The 25,350-nt window shown below is 38.7% G+C and overlaps 1 protein-coding gene across 2 annotated transcripts in view; it reads right to left on the bottom strand.

Annotated features, from left to right (window-relative positions):
* The window catches only part of CNTNAP5 (contactin associated protein family member 5), a 282,878-nt gene that overhangs the window by 128,766 nt on the left and 128,762 nt on the right, over window positions 1-25,350 (bottom strand). For both annotated transcript variants that reach the window (XM_068687419.1, XM_068687420.1), the window contains exons 6-9: window positions 18,758-18,961; window positions 15,810-15,994; window positions 12,764-12,907; window positions 724-988 (exon numbers count right to left, since the gene is read on the bottom strand). In XM_068687419.1, coding sequence (XP_068543520.1) covers window positions 724-988; window positions 12,764-12,907; window positions 15,810-15,994; window positions 18,758-18,961 — 798 coding nt within the window. The remainder of the gene's footprint in view (window positions 1-723; window positions 989-12,763; window positions 12,908-15,809; window positions 15,995-18,757; window positions 18,962-25,350) is intronic.

Raw genomic sequence — 25,350 nt, forward strand, 5'->3', positions numbered from 1 at the left:
CTAGAATACTTCTGCTCAGGAAACCAGCATGGCATATATAGGTCACACTGAGATGACAGCTGGGCCACCCTGGTCCTTGCTCTGCTGTACAGTTTGAAACTGTTTCCTTGTCTCTTGGAGACGAAACACAGCTGGTCTGTTTAATGTTTACAAGCAATTTCCCCTGAATTTTAGGTCAGAGAGGCAGCCACATTTCACCCATTTGCATCCCTACAGCTGCACAAAGCAGCTTGCAAATTGGCTTAGGATGCCAGTGAGGGAGTTTAAAGAGAGGAAGCCCATGGTCAGTTTCTCTTCTGAGTGTAGTGTAAAAGGAGAGTGTAAAGCAACAGCCAGATGAAGAAAATCAGCTCTGAGGCTGTGTTAACTTGTACTAGGGAAAAGCATAGCTGCCAAGCTGGCTCCCAGCTTACTTCAGCACAACGTGAGGACAAGAATCATGAAGGTCTGCATGTGACCTGACTGAAGAAAATTTAGCAGGACTTTGAAAACACAGAGATAACTGAAGAGTAGAATTAGTCTGAAGATTGTAGGATACCAACTCTTCATGTTCAGATCTTCCTCAAACTGCACAGTGTGGTGATACTACTGGAAAGTGCGAAAAAAAAATTGTAAACAGAAAACAAGATTTGGTGCTTCTGTACTTTGCTATCCTTTCTTCCAGTGGCATTGAACCTTTGTATTTTAAAGAGAGATGGGTGAAAGAAAACAAAAATAAAGTACCTTCACTAATTTCCACAGGGTTTTCTGTCACTTTCTGAATAAGTAGTGTCAATCTCCCACCGTGGAGGTAAACCAAGAGAGATCCTGACTTTTCAGACAATTCAGTGGACAGGAGTAAGCCATCTTTATTCCATGTTCGAAACTGGAAACTGACTGACAAGCCATCAATTTGAGGAGTGCCAGGCAGTAGCAAGTAGCTTCTACTGGAGCTGACAAAGGTGATGGGAACAATTTGTGGTTCTGAGCAGGAAAAGGTCACGTTCCCCTGCAAATAATAAAAAGCAAACATTGTTAACATATTTTTTTCAGACATCAAAAAAAAAGTATTTAAATAAGCTCATTGGATTTCTACTGGTGCTAGGTACTAGGAAATAGGTATTTTTATTCAGACACAAACCTTTGGAACTCACTAGGAAATGTATTTGTTCATTCAGGGAAAACATACATGACTTCAAATTTTTATATTCACCCCAAGCAGAAAACAAACAAACAAACAAAAAAACACTTCCAAATCTCAGTTCTTAGAAGGATCTAGATATGCTCCAAATGTTCTGTATCAAGTTCATGTCTGTATTTGCTGCAGGTCAGTGTTAGCCCAGACAGACCACCTCCACATGGCTGCCTGTGCTCTGTGTTTCCCAATACTTCCCATTTCAAGCTCAAGTTTAGCTTTATGTCATTTGGATCTAGGCTGACTTCAGGAACTGACACCAAAGCACTACTAGCAAGTTCTCTTGAGCCTTCATGTGCTGCAGGATGTGACACAAAGGTCCCACGCAATGACTGTGTACTGATGGGATTACATAACTGTGAATGAGAAAAGCTGCAAATTAGAAAAAAAAAAAAAAAAAAAAAAGGAACTAGACTAAATTTATTTTAAATATAAACCAAAATGTAGCTGTTAACAACAATATTTTTTTGCCCACTTACACCGATGCTATATAGCCTTAAAAGTAATGTCTCCCTCATTTACTTCAATGTATCATATGGGACCAAACATGAGGCACGTTTCCAGTTTTCCAGAAATATATTCCATGTTTCAAATATTTAATATACAACTTCCTGTAGTAGTACTACTGACCACATTTTCTTTTACACAGGGTGACACACCCCTATGCTATTCCAAATAACAATGGTCAACTTAATAACATATTTTTTTTTTTTTAAATAAATGATTATTCTGAAAAGATTCATAAGAAAAAAAATCATAAGAAAATTCAAGCTAAAAGTCTCTCAGATCCAGTACTTATAAGTGGGATAAAACAATACTTGTGTGATTTACTGGCTGATGGTAGGTCTCATGATTTCCATGGGGAATTTTGAGGAATTATTAAAACATTTGACACACAGCAAGAGCAGTGAAATCCAACATTATCTCAACACCAAACTTAAATGGTCTTTAACTTAATCAGTCATCCAACCCCGAAACCAATGATGCTATTTGCTGAGAAGAGCACCACATTTTCTCACAGCAGTCAGCAAAATCTGCACCAGCATGTATCTCTGTAGTTTATAAATGAACCAACTCCAGTGTTTTGTTCAGCCATTGTAGATTACCCAACTAGGTCATTCAAGCCATATAGTAAAATCTTAACAATATATAAAGCCAGAATACATTCAAGGAACTGTGTCTTTCAAGGCCACTCCAGGAAAGTGTTGCAGCCAGCTTGCTTTGAACTAGTCTGCTTTATAAAATACCAACTGGAATCTGATAAAAAAAAAAAAAAAAAAAAAGAGTAAAAGGCTTTCTCCATAGTACCACTTGTTATCAGAGCTGGTATCTCTCTCTAACAGGATAATTATAATGAACAGCACTTGATGGATGTGTAGGAAGTTGCGCAGTGTTTGGGGAATTCCTTTCTGAAATCTAAAACAGCTGATGGAACTGGTTCCCTATTGCTTTCAAATGTCTTTCTACCCTTTATTTTAAAATGGAAAATAAATAAAGTGCCAGAAAGAGACTGAATTTATCACTGCATGAAACAGCCCTTGACAGATATATATCTATATCAATCTATGTATTCCCTGCCTTGTTAGGTGAAGAATGCTACATAGCAGATTTAGCAATGGCAAAAGGTATCCATGGGTATATCATGTTACAATGAGTTTTGAGATATAATCCAAAGCTTATCCAAACTTATCTGAACATTAGTCAGGTGGGAAGTAAAATGGAAATTTGCTCTCAACCTTTTAAAAGTTTCTGCTACCTGCTGGGTATTGTCTGCAGAATAGATGCCACAGTTTGTTTGTTTTTTTGTTTGTTTGTTTGTTTTTTGTTGCTGTATTTGTACCTCCATTTTCAATCAAATTCAAAGCAGATAGACAAATTACACAAAGCAGTCAACTGCAATGATATAAACAAATATATGTAACTTTCTCTAGAGTTTTTTAAAGGTTTACAAAATCAAAATGAGATGACAAATCTTGGGAATCTTAGGCATTTATAGTGATTTAAGTATCTCCACACAAAGCAGTAAAGACATTTATAGATCTTATAAATACATAACAGTGGAGCTTGGAGGAAATTTCAAACGTTATCTGAGTCTGCAGTCAAGTATCTAATTTGCTTCAGTGGCAGTGGGAGGCTGTAACAAAATGCAAGACTGTAGAGGGAAGGATTTGCAACATTCAGACAAGATTTTTGTCTCAAAGCTCTTTGCAGATTTTACATACTAACAGAACAAACTATAACTAGACTGACTTAATGGTGCCAAAGAAGGTGAATGCTGAGATAAAAAAAAAAAAAAAGTGTTTGCAATGCACAATAAACTTTCAGACAACCTTAAAATAAGGTAGTAGAGACATTGTGTTGTCAATACCACTTCAGCTGTTTGCAGTAACATCATCGGTTTTAAACCAAAACCCTGATGCACGTGCATGGGCTCAAACATAAGGCTAAGTTTCCACCTCTTTTTGATATAAGGTTCTTAACATATGCAACTAGTCCTAAACCCTTTCAAAAACTCAACAACACTCTTCAGTCATCCACAGTAGCTGGTTATTCATGCCACCTGGGATCCGTACAGAAAGAGTGTACTAGGACTTGAGCTGCAAGCAAGAGCATGGAGTGAACCCATGGCCTCTGTTGGGACATACAGGCAGGACCTATGCTCTCCCCCCCATGTTCAGACAGCAGAGACTTTATGCACTGTAGCCTCTCTGTTGAGTACAAAGAGACAGTGCAGGTGTGATCCCACCTGCCGCAAGAACAAGCAGGTGGGAAAGCTTAAAGGGTTTGTTGCAATATTCTCTGTACAGTTGCAGCCTGCTAAGAAGAGTGCCAGGCCTGCAAGGTCTCTGGGGTTGCTTGACAGGAGTTTCCAGGCCCAGACATCCTCGAGCTCTGTGCATGTAGGCACCAGCCGCAGGTGACCAATCTCATGAGAGTTGGGTAGTGCCAGCTGGGTGTACAGCTGGTTCAGGCAGCAGGAAGCCATGTAGAACAGGCCCCTGGGGAGCATTAGCAGCCAAGAGTGGCACAGCAGTTTCCACACAAGAAGGGCAGAGCACTCTGCCAGTAGGCCAGCAGCCATCTTCTCCATTCACCTGCAGCTTAGTATGCCATCCTTAGGGTCCCCTCGGCCAGCTCACTGGGGAAACAAGAAAGAATCATAGAATATCCTGATGTGGAAGGGACTCAAAAGGATCAATAAGTCCAGCTCCTGTCTCCACACAAGACCACCCCAAAATCAAACCATATGTTTGAGAGCATTGCCCAAACACTTCTTGAACTCTGACAGGCTTAGTGCTGTGACCACTTCCCTGGGTAGCCTGATCCAGTGCCCTACCATGAACTAGGTTGTCTGAAAAGGTCCCTTCCAACAGAACCCATTCTATAATTCTAACTTCCTGGAAGATTATTTTGAAAATCCTAGCAGATTATTTTGAAAATTTTTCATTCACCAAAGTGGGATAGGTTCCTATAAGAAAAACTATTCAATTTGCCTTGAATGGTATTCTCAAATTATTGCAGCAAGCCTTGTCAGAAAAGTAAGCAGTTCCCTCTCTGATCAGGAGCATTTCCTTTAATTGGAAGCAGTTCTGGAATTCTCCAGGGTACGTGCAAGATTTCTGGCAGACACTTGATTTTATAATTGAACCTCATTTAACTGTAAAGTAAATGTTCATTGGCTAGGAAATGGGATAAGAAGATTCTAACCCCTAGAGAAAATAAAGAAGATGATCAGCTCTACTCAGCTGCTGGGAACTCCAGCTATCATGTGGCATTTGAGAATTCCATTGAGTCCAACATCTCCAGACTGATTAATGGCTCCTCTAATAAGCAGTGAAATCTTTCCAAAAGAGTTACTATTCTTACACAAGAAACCTTCTGAACCTATAAATTAAATGGAGATATTCACAATTTGTTCAATGACTGCCATGACATTCAAGAATGGACTTTTAAGACAAGAGTGCAATCACCCCAGATTTCTGCAGGACCTGTACAGTTGCAGAGGTTGTTCTTTTCTAAGCAAGCTGTGGAATGAACAGGAAACAGCATGTTACAGCTGTTTAAGGAAGAATCAGAACCTCTCCTATTAAAAAAAGGACGAAAGAACACAGTTGCTAAGTGATGAAGATAAAAGTGGATTACAAAGACGACCCCCTGAGCCATAAGCCTAATCTGAAACTGACTGGAGCCTATCTAGTGACTTCTGTAGGACTTCAATAAAACTTGTATAATCTTAATGAACCATTTCAGCCTTTTCTAGCCTTTCTTCATTTAGTATTATGTACTGTTGAATGAAGACAAAAGACTGCTACAACACAACCAGGGCAATTGGACACAAGTTTCTTACACATCCACCTTTCTCTGATGGAGTACTAATCAAAAGTAATATGTGCTTGGAAAATTTTTCAAATTGACAGCTGAACTGAAATCCTCAACATTTAGCCTACCAAAGGATACAGGCCAAGATCACAGCTTGAACAGGAAGAACAATAAATGAGTATTTCTGAGCTCTCATTCTACCCGCAGGTTAGAGCATCAAATGGGCACTTACCTTCCTCATTAATCATTCTGTGGATACTATCCAATAAAAAGGTTATCTTGTTTTCTGCAGAGGGTTAGAAAGGAATATTTCATATGAAAGGTAAGGGAACTAAAATCCCAGCCCTGGCTGAGATACAAATGAGGATAAACTGACAAGAATACCTCCAGGTTGGAAATTGGAGGTCTACTGGCTGCAAAGAGTGTGAGGTTGCAGATGGATTTGTAAAGAGAATAATAGACGAAAAAGGTGATCACTGATGCAAATTTAAAAGGGTAAGATGAAAGACTCATTCAGCTATGGGTAACTGAATTTCAAGAATGGGGGATGTGCTTTCAAAGCTTGTCTTTAAATTAACTACCTCAGGCAGAGGCTTACATTGAGACTTACATTGGTTTCAAAAGCTTTTCAAGTCAAAACACTGCTAAGCACCGAATGAAAAGCAAATCAAACTGAGATACCAGTTCTAGCCTACTCGCATGCCACTGCAAACTGTTTTCAAATGTGATGTGGTAGCACCAAGATATATGTTGTTACTTGAATTAGGATCTGTTCTCTGAATGACCAAGTAGTTCATCCCAACAGAGAAGCTCAGACTTTCAGAGAAGTTCCTATAGTGGTGAGGGTTTCTCTTTCTGTGCTCTAAATTTCATTATGGAAACATGAAAGCTTTCCTGGACCAAGTTTCACTGAAATTAACACCTCCATGTATCAATTACCCTTATGATAGAGAATTCCCAACTTCATTCACCCTAGATATCATGTGTGTCAATAAAAGGCTATATCCTACTAACTTTTAGTTATATAGAGAATGTTCCTATGTAGAGAAAACAAAAACAAAAAACATTTAACAAAAAATTGAAACATTGTGACTGTGACAGAATCAAGGATGAGATGCATGACTAGACATTTCTGGATATTCTTTATCTTATATTCTTAAGCTGACTAGGTCACTGAACAGCAGTGGAACAAAGGATCTGACCATCTTTATGCCAGTAGTAACTGTACATTAATGTTTCATTATATGATAGAATAGCTAAGTGTTGCTGGCAAAAGATGAGAGCAAATATAGAGCTACTTTGGAAAAATTATACATCATTTTAGCTAGAAAGAGACAGGAAAAGGAGGAAAAGTGTATAGAAGGAAAAGCAAACAAAATATAGATCACTTAATATTCTCTCTCCTTTGAACAACAAGCAGGAATGAAGCCAGCCTTTCAAATTCACCTTGCCAGAAGTGACTAAGATAGATTTCTTAAATTAAACTGGCAAAATTAGCACAATTCAAGCACATTTTTTTGTTCCAGTTCAGGGTAAGCTGATCTACATCTTATTAGGTTTTATTACCTGTTACAAAACATAGAAGCAAGGAGATTTTTATTTTTTTTAGTAGTAATATTATTAAAACAGAGCCACATCTACATCAAAATAGAAAAATGCATAGAAAGCAATTCTGATCAGCTTTCATTATTATTATTGTTGGTAGTTTTCTTTATTAGATTTTCCTATTGTAAACTCCAGTCATTTGTGTGTCATAGCAGAACACAAGTCTCAATGGTTGGTATGAATTGCCTGTACTCCAGGGCACTGACCAATGGGCATCAGCTTGCCCATTTCTTTTTTTCCAGGCAGCCAAATACCAGGCAGTTCCCTGGGCCTTACCAATTGGAATAAGACCTCAAAAAAGCCGACATTTAAAACTTTGGAATAAATTACATTACCACCGCCACTTTCTTTACCACTTGCTAACTCCTATGACAATAATTAGCCATCTCTCTTGCTTTCCTACAGGGACTAACTGCCTTATCCCTTCTTGAAACATCCTCTTCTGCTCAGCAGGAACTAACCACCCTATTCACTCAATTTGACTATCTACATTATGTGATAAATTAAACTCTGAAGAATTGTTTCTAACCTGTAATTTGCTGAAGGCTGATACTTTCAAAAGGCCTTGATTGTTCAAAACTTTGTCATTTTTTCTGCATATGTCAACTAGTGTTATAAAAATATAGTATCTGTCCCTGAAAGACTCGTTTCTCTTGTGGTCATCACAACTATCAAAATCCTAACACAAAGAAACCTTTTTATCAAGAAGAAGAGTTTATTATTGCAGCCAGATGATGGATTAAATATTTACAGAATAAAAAGTCTTTAGAATTGTAGACAAAGCCAAGTGAAATCAATGGGAAAATTGTCATATAAATAGAATTTATTTCAAGGCCTTGATTGAGGTGACACACTTAATTTCTTTCAAAGCAATCTTGTTACACCATTCAGCAACAATAAAATGGGACCTTAAAATGAATGCTATTTACACAGACTTTCTTGCTGTTCTATACTGCTGATATGATGTGAAAGAGACTCATCTGAAGACTGGGAGAGCAGGTAAAAAGACAAAAGAAAGCATAAAAAGATATTTTTTACAGGAACCAAATATTCCTGGAATCTGAGTTCATCCACCTTGTCAAAAGAACAGCAAATTCAGTTGTTCTTTTTTTTTTAACGTGCATGTGACATACACACTTTCATCAAATAATTGGATTTATTTAAAATAAATAAATAAATTCAACTTAGACTTATAGAAAGTTGTAAAAAAGGTCGGCAAACAGTTTTTTGTTGTTGTTGTTGTTGTTGTTTTGTTTCGTTTTTGTTTTTTAATATGTATTTCCTATAGTCTAGTTGCAGATGTAAAACTAAACAAGAAAAAAAAATGTCTTATATATCTAATTCCTGGTTCTCCAAGCCCTAGTAGAAGCCTTCCTGAATTACCAGCCTGATATTCATACATATATCAACACTTACAAGAGCACTTTGGTTGAAGAAGACGTGCGTAGACAAGCAAACTCTTCTCAAGATGAAGGTATCTCAAATCAGCTTAATAAAATAGCATGTTTGGATTCTCTATAAAGGGAATGAATTATTAGTTTACATTCTTCTGTCACTAGGTATCTTTCTTTGCTCTTTGATGCTGGCAATTGGTTATTTCCCTGAGGCACCACAGTGATGCATTTACATGTCATCTCATCCCTTGCCATGCTGAATTGTCAGTCCCAGATTCAACATGGAAGGCTGATGTAGAAATTCAAGCATATCTGAGGGCTGACAACTTCTGCTTTTCAAATATCCTGCACTCCTCTCAAGTCAGTGTAGGGTTTAGTCTGCTAAATAAAAATATAGCTCCAATTCATATTAAGCGAAGGTAATGGAAGAAAAAATGGGATAGCATTTTCCACAATTTCGGTGAATATGTAGGGTGGAGCATTGAGAAGATCAAAACTGCAGTTTTTAATGACCTCTTTATTTCTTTCCTTCAGCTAGACAACTTCCTATTTTGACATCAAAAATCATTGAGACAGGAAAAGTCTTAAACCCTGGTCACAGATCTTCACATTAGAGCAGTTTCTAAAGGTACAATCCGAATAGAGCTATAGGTAGACACTAGTGGCCAGAGGGCTCTGACAGAGTATCCTGGATTTAGTACAGAGTTACAGCTCCTTAACTTCACCCACTCTCAGCTGTAAGATCTGTATGAACCCAGGGTTTCCCTCCAGCCCTCTGCCAAGTGGTACCAGACACTTCTGTGAGCATCATCTTAAAACTAATTCTGTACCCTCACATAACAGCAGCTGTACTGGGACCTAAGGTCCATCTTGCCTTTACCAATGCCTATAGAAAGTTGTCTGAAGAAGAGTACTAGAACAGCAAACACATACTCTATATTTCCTGCTAGTAGTCTCTGAGCCTTTAATTAGTTTCCACTGAACTAATCCCTCAGCCAGAAATAGTTTCCACATACTTAGTATTGGAATTCCTTAATGGATTGCTCTTGCTAGACCTTGTCCAGTCTCCTCCTAAATCTACATCTACCCTTAACATGCACAAAATCCTTCAACAGGGACTTCAACATCTCAGATATTAAGAGCTCACATATCCTTCTGTGAAGAACTACCTTTTATTTCTTGTAAATGTGCAACTTCTGTCATATTTTCTTGCCCCTAACTACTGGCCCAGGAAGAATGAGTGAAAGCTGTACAATTCGTCATAATGGGAATTGCTTTTTTTTTGTTTGTTTGTTTGTTTTTGTTTTGTTTTTGTGGTGAGAACCTACATGCAGCTAGTAATAGGAAAGGTCTTGAAATTTTATTTTAAAGCTTTTGCAAAGGCTCCCCAAGGGTGTAACCCTAGGACCACAACATTGGTAATTACAGAAATGTAACTTCTAAAAACCTCTTGCAATTAAAACCAGTAACCACTTAGAGAGTACATAAAAGGTCTTCTGCTATTTTGCCACAAAAGGACCTAGGGAAGGGGAAAAAACAAACAAGTAAAACAAAACGAAACAAAACCCTACAAGATGCCATCAGGGACAGAAGAAACCCAGGGGGAATACAGACAGCCTAGCCAAATATGGCCACAGAGGGGTTAAACTTCAGACAATACAAAAAGGAAATTCTGAAGGCAAATTCCAGTTCAAAAGAGACAGTCTGCCTCATTATCTTGAGATGTTTTCTCAAGGGGATTTATTGCAAGTCTGACAACTGCAAATGAGTTATAGAAAAGAACAGGCAGAATGATAATCACATCCACCACCCATGAGTATGACACAGAGCAGTACTCTGTCACTGACAACCTGTAGTTTCTTCCTCTGACTTTAAATGCAACTGATGTGAGACCATTATTTATATGGGTGAAGAACTTCTTCATAAGAGAAAATGTATACCTCTAAAACTGATTTATCATTCTCCTAATTCTGTGAAAGATGTCAAGAGTAAAACAAACAAACAAAAATTGGTGGGTATGATAACCCATGAGTTTGGCTCACTGACTCTGTCAATGTTCCCAAATGGACAAAGAATGAAACAGAGATTGAATGTTGAAGGCTGCTTCCATTTTGAAGGCAAAAAATGTCTCTGAGCATTAATCTGAAATTGGTGAGTTGTCCTCAAATACCTTTTCTTAGAGACAAAGATATTATGGGGACTAACCATGCAGAACCTTCTTTGGTGATCTCCAGCTTGAGGGGACAAAACATAAGTACACAACAGGTTGTTAGAAGAAGCGATTCAAAGCACCTGATATATTTAATTCAACTTCTATGCTGTTCCTTTCATTGCATTTCCACTCCAGAAAACCTTAGCAACTACAGAGACACAAGGCGGAGAAGCTCGTAGCTCCCTGGGGATATGGATTGTTGCTTGAAAACCTCAATGAACTTGGAGTAAAAGCATTTAGTGCAAAGGAAATCTGGCAGACAAAAGACTACATTTAGCAAGAACAAATTATTTTAATTGAGTAAGTAAATTGCTAAGGGGTCGAGAAGAGCAGTAGGACGGGAGAGGGAGATCAATCTGTGATGGCTGGAAGTACCTGAAAACTGCCAGCAGAGAGAAATGGTTGTGATGGAAAGAATACTGGAAGACACCAGACTTGCAGGAGCTGTTTGCTATAGAAGGATGTTCAGACAAGAACATGAGACATTTGTGGCAACGTTTTTATGTATTGTGTGTAAACAAAGTGTCACAGACACAGAACATAACAGCTCACAGACCTTGCAAAATGCAGTGGAGCAGCCAGCATATTAAAACTTTTTCTTTAAAATCATCACTTCTGTGAGGGAGATCGAAGGATGGGGGCACTTCCCCTTTACTTTAAATTGACCAGAGAAGCAAGATTCCTAGACCTTCAATCTAGAATTGGCTGAACTAAGTCTTGTGATAAAAGAGTTTCATTGCTCAGGGATATGTTACCCCCAGACAGTACCCAACAGAGAAAAAGCACATTACAAAATTTTCCTTTTCCCCTTTATGAAGGGGAATGTCTTCACATTACCAAGCTGTCAAAACAAACAGCTAACAACCTAAGAAAAAGGCCCGGACTTTTTCCTCCCCTTAAAAACTAAGCTGAGGAGAAGAGCAATTTAACACAGTACCTAAGATTTGTACCTTAGAGTCCTGAGTCAGAACAATCAAACTTGAGGTTATTAAAGCAGTCTCTTAGTCCCAAGCCAGGGGAGCATCCTGGAGCAGAGTCTTAACAGCCAACAACACTGTACAGGACCTCTCACCTACCAGCTTTCTGTTTTCCATTTCCTTGTGCATTCAGTTTAGACCCAGGCAGGGACAGTAGGAAAGATAAGGACTTCTCTTGGACTTTGGGCTTTGTTTGTTGCAGCTTCAGTCTGTTCTATGAAAATGCCAAGAAAGCCAGAAGCAGTTTTGCCTCCTTGTTCTCCAAAGACACAGTATTAGCCAAAAGGCTTAATATTAAAACATGGTGTGAGAGTGAGGCACAAGCTAAACAAACAGTTGAATTATGCAAAATTTGTGAACACTGAATGAGAGTATACTGTTCTTTCTTATGAAATAAAATGTAGTTTATTTTGCCCATGATATATTTAAACATATTTGTAATTTAAGACACTGTTAGATACGAAGTTACTTGTACACTCTATGTTAGCAGGCTGGATAAGACTGTAATTCACACACACACACACACACACACACACACACACACACACACTCCTTTTACTTCAACTCCACTCTCCCCCATTTAGAGACACCAGAACCAGGTCAATGTTTTCCAAAACTGCCAATAACACACTGAACATAAGGGGCAGTACAAAGGAAAATACTTTTGTTAGTAAGAAAAACATTTATTTGTCTCTATAATACCAAAATCACACAGAAGAATAAAATGTTTTACTACTCAGCAATAGTAATGGGGAATGGCTCAAAACGTAGGATTTTATCTGAGAATCATAAAAAATTCTCTATGACTTCTATCATGCCATCAGAAAGACACATCTTCATCTTGGAAAAGGAAATTAAAAGTTGATCCAAATTCTCATATACTTGGAAAGTCAGAGAAATATATTAATTTATACATGTATCTTTCAACAAGTCCCACCATAGCAGTCAGTGCTGGGTGGTGCTAGCCTCAGCAATACAATTTTAACAAGCTAATTATACCCATAGCTACCTAAGTCTGAACTCTGTTCATTCAGCAGCACCAACAGGGAAGTAAAGGAAAACAGACATCATTGTCTCTTACCACAGTATAGATCTGAGGTTTGCGCCTTTTTGCCAGGTCAATTATATTGACTCCATTGTAATAAAGGTTCTCAATGCACCCATGGAAATTTTTCCTCTGAAACGTTCCCGGTTTCCCTGGGACAGGAATGCCTCCGAAGCTGAGCTTTTGGAAAGAACAAGAAGTGCATTTAGTTACCACCCCAAAAGGAAGACAGCAGATCCCCGCTCCATACAGCCAGCTGGGATGTTATCTCAGGGACGCAGCACACCAACAGCATCATCTCTGAGCACAGAGCAGGGCCCAGTTACAGACAGTGTAGTATTGCAGCTGTTGGAGAAATGCTGCTGCAGACAGCTTTGCGATTTGGAAATGGCTTTTATGTGTCATGAAACACCACTTCATCAACCTGCTATAAGCAGTCCCCCCACCAGGAACACTCAAATTTTCAACTGGTCTCCAACCTGTGGTTCCTCTGACCTGGAGGCTGTCACCAAGCAGGAAACACTGAGCAATGTGGGGAATAAATTCCTTCTGCTCACAGAGCACCGGGTGTACAGCCAGAGTTACCCCTTTCCACTCACCATGTATCTGAACAGTTCTGCTTTCAGCCAGCGGAGGGTAGTAGCACACACACACACTACCCCATTTACATCTTGCAAATGTTTTGCCTTAAATTTCACCGTGATTTGGGCTTTATAAGACTTACACACAGTATTTGGGAATGAACAGTGTAATGGGAAAGTACAGCAGTTTACACAACTGAACAAAACTTATGCTATGCTGTTATCTAAGTACTGAAATACGTTAGTATTGTGCAGATTACAACTCATCACTTAAGTAGAGGGCTAAAATTTCCAGAGGACAAAGAGACTAAGGAAGTACAGTTCCCCAGATCCTTGGAACACAGTTGCTTTAGAATCCTAAAGACAATAAAAAAGACTGAACACCACAAAAACAAAGCTTATGATATGCCAATTTTCCTTTTCCAGATTAGACAGCTCATATCTAATCAACTTCACTGTTTTGTTTTGTTTTTTTTTTTTTTTTTTGCAACATCTTGGCAGTGGCACCTCTGCTTTTCTGTTTACTTCCATTTTTTCCATTACAGCCAGCAGCATCACAAATGCTTTGCCCACAATGTGGGCAAAGATCCTGCAGCCACCGCACTTCTCAGTGCTTCCAGTGTGCTGGGAGCTGTGCTGCAATCCTGCTGCATCCATCGCAGCACGGGCACACAGCACTGTGCGGCACCGCAGGCACACTGACGGCTGCTGGAACGCGGTCAGCCGTATTCCTCTGTCACTACTCCTAATGGCTCAGCTCATCATTACAAAAGTAAAGGGAAATTTGGGGGCTATTTTTCTTCCCACCCCACCTAGCAAGCCAGGATAAATAAGCAAATTAAACCTCCCTGGATAACCTTGACAGCACTTCTTTGAAAACAAGTCCTTAATGAACTTGCGCCTCAGTTGTATTAATTGATCATTTCATAAAAATAAAGAGTGAACAGACTGATATCTTATATCACTTGCAGGTTTGTTATTGGCATGAGGGCTTTTGGGTAGTGATGTTTTTTTTTGTTTTGTTTTGTTTTGTTTGTAAGAATCATTAGTTTTTCCATAAAGCACCAGACTTTCCTTCTTTCATGTTCTGTTCTTTAAGTCTCCTACTCAGGGACTCTGCACTGGGTTTCAAAACCAGAAGAAAAATCAATATTCATTATACCACTGCATTATTAAAAAAACAGTTTGTTTGGTGATTGATAATAATTTTAATTACAAAACTAATGGTTGTATTACCCTCAGTGAGGCCTTTAATCCCCAAAGTGTGCTGAGATAAACTTTCAGTTGAATGTATTGCTGTAATGTTTAATTGAAAGATCATTTCAGTGCAAATGCAAAGAAAACATGCCACAGAGGTCAGTGCTGACATGCTGATTTACACCAGTTGAAGATCTTCACCATGCTCCCTATTTTGGAACATCTGGAAAAATATTCTGCAAATAACACTGGAGCCTGAGTTATCCCTAGCTGGCATCAACCCTGTAGAAGAACGCAAGGAATTTTATGACTCTGGATTTAGGAAAGCTGATGACTCAAGTGTTTGGTTTTCCCCAACTCCATCTTAAAAGCAGATATAGCTTTGATCCTGGCTAGTTTAGTCTGTAGCTGTTCCAGAATCTCACTGCCCAAATGGTTACGAACTTTCTCCTACTTCCTCTATTATTTTAATATTTTTATTATTTTAACAGGTGGACAGACTCCGTTTTCAACACTTTGAGAAATGTAAGGAAGGGAAATTCAGCTGGAACATGAGAGAAGCAAAGAGCAGGCACCTGCCACTGCCAAGCCATCAATGTTTGTCACTAAGGTACACTGGGAATTGGTCTTTCAAGAGAAATGAATCCAAAGGGCAGAGAGGAAACTTTTGATCTCAGAGCAATGAACCATGCCAGTTCAACGCTTTCGAACAAGGTGATAGCTCTGACTGTGCAAGCATAACCCTGTGCCCTATGGGCTAGCAAGACTTGGTAGACAAGTGTGTGGGGATAAAAATTAACATGAGTAATTTGCAAGCAGGTGTGCATACGTAGGAGGAACAGATAAGATGAAGAACTGTTTTGCATATAGATATGATGATAATGGTGGGGATTTATGTTTGTTTTAGAGTATTTTGGTTTTTGTTTGTTTGTTTGTTTTTGGGTATTTTTCACTAGAAGCCAGAAGAACTGAATTGCTGGAGTGATACAAACAGCACTTTTTTTTTTTTTTTCCCCACACTTTGGCCTCATCGTGGGGGAGCACACCAGCATTGGGTTTGCTGGGCAGGTAACATGTTTCTTCTGCTCAATCCTTCCTTGTCTGTGCAGCTCTGGCTCCCTAAAGCCAGATACTCAGCATCACATCCCCAGATGTGAATGGATCTAGGTCATAGACAGATATTTTGACTGCTCTGCTCAGGGTCTTCCACTCCTACAGGGAAGGGAATAGTCTCTACCCACTCTTCTCCATTTTACACCAGTTCAGCCTCATCTCCCAGGTTATAACCAAAAGGCTTCACACACCTCATAATCAATATCCAAGTGATCTGAATCCCCCTTCGTTCGGAAATGCTGAGTGTGCTTGTCCACCGTGAAGTTCACTTGCTTGTTGAAGCGCTCTATGAGAACTGAGTGCCAATGCTGGTCATCTAGGAGGCTGCCCAGGGTGACGGACGTGTGGCTGTTAGTGGAGTGCAGGTTAGAGTCCCCTGGAGGAACAGAGACAAGGCATAAGGTGTTAGAATTAACTCCATGCCCTTAAATCAAGGGTTAGGGCTCAAGAGGAGAGAGGAGCAATGCAAACTGGAGCCCTGCCCAGAAACAGACCCATCATAAAGCTTCCCTTAGACTCTTTGGACCTCTCTTTTATATCTGCATGTATACACACTTTTCTTTCCCTGCTGTTTTAAGAGCTCCCTTTGAGTTGCACCAAAGTCTGCTGTCTATTCACACTAACAAAATACTCCTGACATTTCAGTTGCAACTACGTGTTTTTTATATTTTAGCAAGAAAATTACACCTGACCATTTTCAGAGGAAAAAAAAAAAGAACCAGTCAGTGAAACAACACGATTGCAAGTGTTTAATTCAGTTCTAAGAGATCCTTAAACCTGTTCTAGATCTCTGCAAGTTTAGATTAAGAATCATAAAAATATTTAGGGCCTAGCCCTGGTGATTTCAAGCACCCTTCTGTTTTACAGCTGGCTGCATGTCTGAACATTTCAGAGACTCATTTAAAGGGAATGTGTCTTTTATTTTATTATTTTTATTTTTATTTTGTATTAATATCCCAGCAGAATGGAAAGAAAACATGCTCCAAAACTGTCAAGCAAGATGCAAGCACATTCAGGAATACACGTCAAAATACTTGCCCCTGACATATGAATGGACACGGAGGGTATGAAATAGCCAAAATCTGTAAATTTGAGGCTATTGTTGAAAGAAAATAACTCTTATCTGAGAGTATGCATTCACACAGCCTCTTCCCTGGTAGAAGTTAACATAATATTTTTAACTATACCATATTCTCATTCTAGCATTAAACATTTGGAAGAGGAGAACAAATCAACGGAGTCAAAGGATCCCATATTCAGAGGTTCAAGATGCAGTTATTTGGTCCAAATAACATTCAAATAACTAATTAGAAAAATGTTACTTTATAATTTCTACCATTTGATGAACAAACTAAATTAAAAGAAAGAAAATATGAGTTGGAGACTAAACAATTACTGAGCTTACATAAGAATAAAATCCCAGAGAGCTGTGGAAAATTGTTACTAACATTTAAAACACAGACAATTAAGCACAAGGAGAAAAAAAAATGCAGAAGAAATTATCTTGAATTCTATTTTAGTGTCTCCAGTTTGTTACCATGAGTTTATGACTTTACTAGACAAACTTACTGCAGTGTTCTGGAACTGGAGAAGAGGGCTTCAGGTGGAACTTAACAATATGTCTAAATAACTGAAGGGAAAATACAAAGAAGACAGAACCAGGCTCCTTTCAGTCCAGTGCCAGGACAAGAGGCAATGGGCACAAACTGGAACACAGGAGATTCTGTCTATACACCAGGCAACATTTCTATACTGTGTGGGTGACAGAGCACTGGCACAGGTTGCCCAGAGAGACAGTAGAGTCTCCTCCTTGGATATCTTCAGAAGTTGCCTGGATATGGTGTTGGGCACCCTGCTCTGTGCGGGCGGCCCTGCTGAAGCAGGGGTTTGGACCAGATGGCTTCCGGATGTCCCCTCTGATCTCAACCATTCTATGATTCTAAGAAATGCTAGTCTAAGATCTGCCCCTACAAATACCATATATTTCTTGATGTTACACCTCCCATTTTTATTAAAACCAGCCTTCAGCAGTATAACCAATGTGTACATGAACCACAAATGGCTCAGACTACTTTATTCAAAGTTATTAAGACTGAGAGCACTGGTGAGAAAATCTCCTCCTTGCCCTCACCCCCATGGTTAACAAAAGGAAAGGTTTTTTTTTGTTTTAGCTTTCTATTTAGATGGGCTACGAGGGCTTTCACACCAAATTAAACACCCAAATACAGTAAATGCAGGTCCTGCCCCGACTTAAGTGCCAGCAATGCTGACATGGAAACTGCTGCCCAACCCAGACCTCTCACATATGAGAAATGTGAGTCAGCATGAACTGCTGAGGTAATATCATGGCTCTCCCACAGCTGAAGCTAATGAAGATTCTGCAGTAAGGCTTGGAGACAGGGAATAATCACTCCTACTACAGTAACTCCTGACATCAAAGTGCTTTAGTGTATTCACCAAGAAAAAGCAAGCACCCTTCTACAGAGAGAAACTAAGCCAGCCTTTCTTCTCCTGCAGTCCAATGTGATCACACGCTCAAGGCCTTCCACATATTCACAGTTCTCAATTACAGCCATCTCCAGGAACAAAGCGATATCAATGTGCACAATGTTTTGATCGGAGTGTTTTCATTTAATTTCTGCATTCTCTGCCAAGTTCTAATCATAGAATGGAAAAAATGAGACACAGCAAAAATAAACCTTTAGAGCCTCAAGCCATACTTCCTGGGAATTACGTTTTTAAAAATAACAACAATGAAATAGCAATAAAAAAGTGTAAGAAGCAGAACTTTTTAAAATAAATAATATTGCTGCTTCAATGCATCATCAAACAAAAGACCAAAAGTAATAATTAAGCAAGCTCTACTGTGGCCATCTCTAGTTAGGAGAGCCAAGGCCTCTTCTTGTCTCATCTACCATGTGTCCTGCATGACATCAGTCAAGTCTATTCTCTTTTCTTTCTCCTCTCACCTTCTCTGACCAGTATTTAAACTCTGAGTTCCCTGAAGCACACAGCAGGTGTTGCTGGTCTGAGCTGAAATTGCTAGATACTGCTTAATATAAATAACATATTGATAAAAGCAACTTGAAACAATCCTTGTTAGAGCAATATGTGCACCAATAGAACTAACTGTTCTTACCCAGGTTGATGTGCAATGAGAGCTTTCCTTTCTGCATTTCTAAGGTAATGTAGTCTCCACGCTGTCCTTCTCCATGGAATAAGACTCCATCCCCCTGCATGCTCTTGAACTTCAAGGAAACCACATCTTTGAATGTGCTCATAAGCTTCTGATTGAACCTGTAGAGGAGGGAACTTCTGCCGTCGAAGTCTGCAATATCTGACTCTGGGAGAAAGAAAATGGCAAAATGAAGAGGGACAGCATCAGGAGAGGGAACATTTAAATAATTGATTAGAAAAGTGTACATCTACAGGTTGTAATGGTACCTGTGTGACCCTGATATTACATTTCATCCATTTCCAATCCTCTCTGTTCAGGTTATAAGGAATGCTAGAACAGAATTCCTCTGCACTTTTCCTCCTCGTTCTCATGCAAGATTTGTTTTCTTACTTTACTTTTTAAAGCAGACCAGGCGCTTTCCATTGTATTCAGATCTCCAGAGCATCCCTTGTCATGTTTGTTGTTTGTCTCTTAAACACACACAGCATATTATTCATTACTTCGAACACTTCAGTTCGTACTCCACTCACTTTTTCTAGCTTCAGAAGTGTCTGTTGAGCTGTTTCTGCATGTTGGCCATGCCCGCATCTACCTTTGCATCCAAATAGGCATCATCTTAGCCTCTAGGGCTGGCTGCATGTTTGTGATGGGCATTTATCAACCATGTTTCTGCATGCAAATTGACTAGGCTGGCAACAATTTCCAAATACCAATTCAAAAAACTTTTGAGGGGATTTCATGGGAACTGTGCATCTAACCTGATTATACACCTTCAAAAATCCTATTAGAAGCATATTTTCCTCTTCAGCCAGCCTCCAAGACCTGATCATTGTGATGGGAAACAAGCTGTCAGTTCTTCAATTGAAATTTCCTGTGGCAGCAGCAAAATACAGTACTCTCTTTACATAACAAAGCGGCATTTTAAGCAAAACAGATTTTTAGTAAACTTGTGTTTGTTTATTTTATTTTTTTTTATTTTCTTCCCTCTTCCCCGCTTTTTTTTTATTATTATCCCTTCACCTTCTTTACATTATCAGAGCATTTCACATAGTTTTAAATATTTTTAAATAATGCATCATATTCAAATGTGACTGACATATATAACTCAATTCTAAGTTATCCAAATGCAGTTTGGATATCTAAATTTATCCAAATGCAATTTGTTAAAAATCATGGATAAAATAAGTACTTGTAAATAATAAATCAATTGGTATTTCCTTTTCTTAAGAAAAATAATAAAAAATAAGAACACCAGAAGAAAATCAAAACAAAACAAAACAAAAACTCGGAACATTTAACAGTCTACATAACTACTGGGATACATATATAAACACAAAGCATATCTTTTCAGTGAAGAAGAAGAAAGAGCATAGGCTATCTTTGTTTGCAAACTACATACTTTAATGATAATTTAAAGCAGTTTTGTTTGTTTGTTTCATTTTCTTTTGAAAATCTGAAAGGTCCATAAGTAAGAGAATCAAGACTACCTGGTCAGCAACTGTATTATGATTAAAGCTAGTGTTTTAAGTCACTTAAGCTACCTTGAGAGTTCTTCCACCCTTTTGAGATTTAATGGTAGTTTCACTTTTTCTTCTTAAAAAAAAACAAAAAAAAAAAAAAACAGGAATAATAGTTGTGGATCTCCCCCTCTCTCTTTTTTTTTTTTTTTTTTAAACTGCACCAAATTTAAAGATTTTTTTCTACACACTTAGAAAATAAACACCTGTTAATGATTTGTTACTACAGAAAGCATCATTCATAACTTCTGCATGTCAGAATAACAATTTCTACAAAAGTTTGACAGCACAATACAAACTTGCAGGTAGTTCAAAATTTAAATTTCATGGGACATTCTATCACTCCAAAACTGATTCCGTTAAAATAAATAAATAAATAAATAAATAAATATTTATTTATTCAGAGAATGAAACTACAAATTATCCTGGGAAAAAAAATCCAGTACAGAATAAACTAGACTAACTTCTTATCTTATGTTGTTAGAATTATAAAATGCTGTTTAGAATCACAAGTGTAACAGTTGTTGCTGTAGGAAGTATTGTTACAGAAGTATTTATGCCATCTGCTTGCCCTGTTTTTACTTTTGATTTAGGTGTTCAAGTTCACCCTCCCCCTCCCTAGAACTGCTGCTTTCTCTCTATTGACACTTTGCCAGTTTCTACAAAGAAAATTCAATTCATGGTTTAGTTCTTATGAATTTTCTCTAGCTAGATTAAATACTTCAAGTTGTTTAAAAAGTGAATTGTAAGTGCATAATAAAAACAGTTTCATTTTAACACAGGCAGGAATTGGGAAATAGCTTAGAAAATATATATAGTATTTGATTTTCAGTGCATTTCGTGGTTAAAGTAGAGTTTCCTGCCAAGTGTCCAAAACAAAGATGCTGCAAGAGAAAGAGAGAAATGATTCAGTGGTTTTGTGTAGCAGTCTTTTTTTCTTTCAAGATCCTCACCCCAAATAATCCAGGCTCTCAGTCTGAATTCACACTTCACTCCTAGTTCTTATCTCTCCGCTAAGCCACAACGTAACATGCAATTTCTAGAACAGTTCTGATATCACCACTTACAGGGTGTAATACAAAGGAAAACCTGCTTCAGAAAAATTCTGCTTCACTAATTATCACTTGTGAGGACACTGACCAATAAATAGCCTTGAACGAAATGGAAATATGTCAAATAAATGCTAACACTGGCTTCCAAAAGTCATTAGTGGCAGTTTGCATGACAACAAATCATTGGCTTCCTGTTAAAAACTGAAAGATCTAGCACAATTCTAATGCAATCACTGCAGAAAATTTGCTTGATTGCTCGGTGTTTATTTAGAGCCCACACATGCTTGTAATCCACTTGTGCAAGAGAACAAGGATTTGAAATTTTGTAAGTCTCAGAAAATCTGTAGAAATAACAAACTAAAAACACGTGGTTTTATTCTGCACTACCCATTGGTTTACTTGCACTTACTGAAGAGAAACTTTATTCAGTCTTCATACTTTCTTATTCTGTCCTCCACCAACAAAGCTACAAAATTCATTGAAAGTGAGGCCAGGTTAAAGTTTCTTCCTTGTTATTCTTTTCTGACCCACAATTCAAACAGACTCCTCTGCTGTAAATACATACATCTTTCTGCTCACAGCTGAAGAAGTCTCCATACAATAGAAATTCATCAAGCCTTTCTTAAATTCATTAGAGTTTGTGGCTCAAGGGGAGCTGGTTACTTTATTCCACTTCAATTTGGTTTCCCAACATAGATCCTAACATTAAAGTCACTTGGAGGTGGTTGGAAACAGCCAGTTGAAGGTGGATTATCAGGCTAATTCAGCCTGTAAATAATAATAATAATAAGTAAATAAATAAAATGGCAACATGCGACCAGAGGACTCGACCTATGAGACTAGTTAGGCTAACAGAAGAGAGGCTGTGAGCAAGGTGAGAGTATAGAGTTTACCTGTGCAGCAAGGAGACAGGAGGCAGCAGAGAGGATACTCATTTATTCTTAAAAAGATGGTCCTCCCTAGTGATTTTGGAAAAAGTAGCCACACACTAGGCAAAATTATTCCAAAATATTCTCAAGGAACAGTTTCAGTTTGAGACAAAAACTCTTATTCTGGCACCTGCATCAACGAACAGAAGCCTTAGCTCCCTGTAGGAGGTAGGATCTCTGTTCCCTGTCTGAGTAGACATCCCTCTTGGCTGGTCATGACTTGCTGGTTTCAGGTAGTCTGAAGCAACCTGACCTCCCTCTCCACAGCCCTCTCACACAGGCATCCCAAGGGATGAATGTAAACGAGTACCTCAGAGGTGACTGTTCTGCTAGGCAGCTCTGACCCTATCACAAATCTATGTCTGACTCCTGGTAAGCGATCCTTTGGGTATTTGTCTTACACAGGTGGTTACAAACACTACTGGTCAGTGCCTTCAGACAGACAGTGGTTCTCTGTAATGTGTTCTTTTCCATCTTATCAAAAGACAAAGGAGGGAAAGGTGGGGGGTAGGGAAGAGAAAGAGAAAAAAGAGATCAAGAATCATTTCATCTAAAAACACAATATCAGATCATATTCCCTGGAGCAACGAGAGCAAAAGATGAGAAATTTAAGTCCTGAACTGCAAATGAAAAACTCGTCTCTCAAAGGCAGAAGATACCCTATCTCACACCCTATCATTGTTTCTCCTGTGCTTTCCCAGCCTGTTAAATGAACATACCCCTGATCCTGCTGATGCATTTTGGGCCGTTAACCAGTTACAGAATATGATCAGCATCTTCAATGCAGCTATAAATCTTATCCTATAAAAGCAATTGTGTCAGCAGATTTTTTTTCCCCTCTGCTAAGCTAACAAGACTATTCCCAAGTATAAAGATAGTCCCATGCTCCCCAACATCCAAAGCAATTGGTTTGCCATTGTCTGAACACCAGCTCTGTTGCAGCTCCAGTTATCTGTTATGAATTTCTGCTACAAATGGCCATCGAGAGCTAATGCACACCTCTTAATGGAAGTTTCCATTTAACGCATCATACATCCCTTTTTCTGAACAGGATGCTCTTTCAAATCAAGACCATTTCATTCCTATTTTAGTACCTATTTTGAGGATGTGAGATGGAATCTTGCAGTAATTTCCAATAGATGTAATTAAATTTAATTTAAATACCTACTTGCAGTGTGAGAAGGAAAACAGCAACTAGCATGTGTCCTCTGACAGCCCTGAGTGCTTTGTTTCACATGAACTTTGATCTATATAGGATAGGGTCAAGCAAACTCATAGACCTGAAAAAGCTTTGCTGGTAAAAATATGTATTTGTGTTCCAATGAACCAATATCAGCTGGCAGCCAGCTCTTTTGACAGACTACTGTTTGAGATAAATTCATAATTGTATATTAATCATCCCAGGAGTAATGAACTACAACGAGTGCCATTCAGCAGCACAGTTCAGTCACATGGTAAGTCAGCCACTTTGTCATCTAGTGTATATTGCAGTTAATCTCTAATATGATCGTTTGATATTTTGTTGTTACCGTGTTCTGGCAGAAACTGTGACCTACAAGACCTGATGACTTCCATCTCCCTCCTACTACACAGCCGTCGTTGAAAGCTACCTTTGCCAGAAGTTAGCACAAGGTTGTGCTCCTGGGACCTGTTCAGCAGTGTGCTGCACAGCACAGGCATGCTCCACAACTGGAGGTCAGAGCCTTGCACAGGCACGAGTGTCACACCCAGCTCTGCCGTCACAAAAATGCTTAAGCAGCAAAGCCACAAACCTCTCCTACAGCTGCCATCTTCTGCTCAAATACTCAATGTCAACAAGGAGCTGATGAGATCAGAGACAATCTAAGGAACCACAGGCCATTTTGCATGCCTTGGTGTAGCAGTGAGGTGCTCGTATTCATGTTTGGCAGTAGTCCCGCATTTTAACAGATGTACAGCAGCACATTAAATTCAAAGGTCAGTATCCCCAAACTTTTATTTAAGCCATCCAATGAATGCTGCCACTTGCACAAAAAGAATCTCCAGCTTGCCTGTAAATCATTGCTTCTGCAACTTTCTGCCCAGAATACATCACTATAAAGCAACTCTGTTTCCAGATCAGGTACCACACTTTGGGGCAGCAGTTGCTTAAAAGGTGGAATATACAGACAAAAGTCCAGCATCACCTGAATTTTAACCTGATATCACAAGTAGTTTAAGAGGTAGAAATCATCCAGTGGTTGCAGATGTATATTTGTGCAGGATCTGGTTCACCTGTTTTCCCCATAAATGTGTTCTCTTTTTATGATATGCTTCACAACTGGAATAAAAGCAAAAATGCTGGTGGAAAAACTTTCTTCAACTTTAGTGGACTTAAGAGCAAGTACTCTGGGTTTGTTTACTTAAAGCCTTTAAATCATTACAACAGCATAGAGAGGATTGGGCATAACTGGGAATCAGGTTCTTACAGATTAATTTGTATCATCTTAACCCTTTGGTACCGGTAGGTGATTAGAATGCTGTTCCTACTTCCAGCCTCACATCCCTTCTTTTATACACACAGGTGTTTGCATGAAGGCTCATCTCTTAGAGATGCTGTACATTTGGGCCATTTGTTCTTCCTTAAGCTCAATTTTCTCCCTTACTTGTCCCCTACTGCCTCTAGTGATTTTATGTCATTTCTTTTAACTTTTTTCAAATTATTTATATGTTTCCTGTGCAAGGATTGAACATGGTGGATGAGTCTGCATGCTGTCGAGCATTACAAAATGCATTATGTAGGTGTACACCAGCTCAGGATCTGCTGCAGACATTCCGTCAGTTTAACAGTAAAGATGACATTTTATAAATGATCATACATCTTCGTACACTGCTAGAATGCCTGGGTTAGGAGTAGCCAAGACTGTGAAGCTATATAAGCAAAACTTGTAGACAGGTATTGCTTGGCATACACAATTTGCCAGACAGAAATCTGAATGGCACATTTATATAAATGGAATGAATATTTCAACACCCTGTAAAACTTTTATGAATCCCTTTATTTCTTTTCTGCCTTGCTTCAATCTCACACCTTAATT

This window comes from Anas acuta, chromosome 6 (genome assembly GCF_963932015.1).
Source record: "Anas acuta chromosome 6, bAnaAcu1.1, whole genome shotgun sequence".
Taxonomy (NCBI): Eukaryota; Metazoa; Chordata; class Aves; order Anseriformes; family Anatidae; genus Anas; species Anas acuta.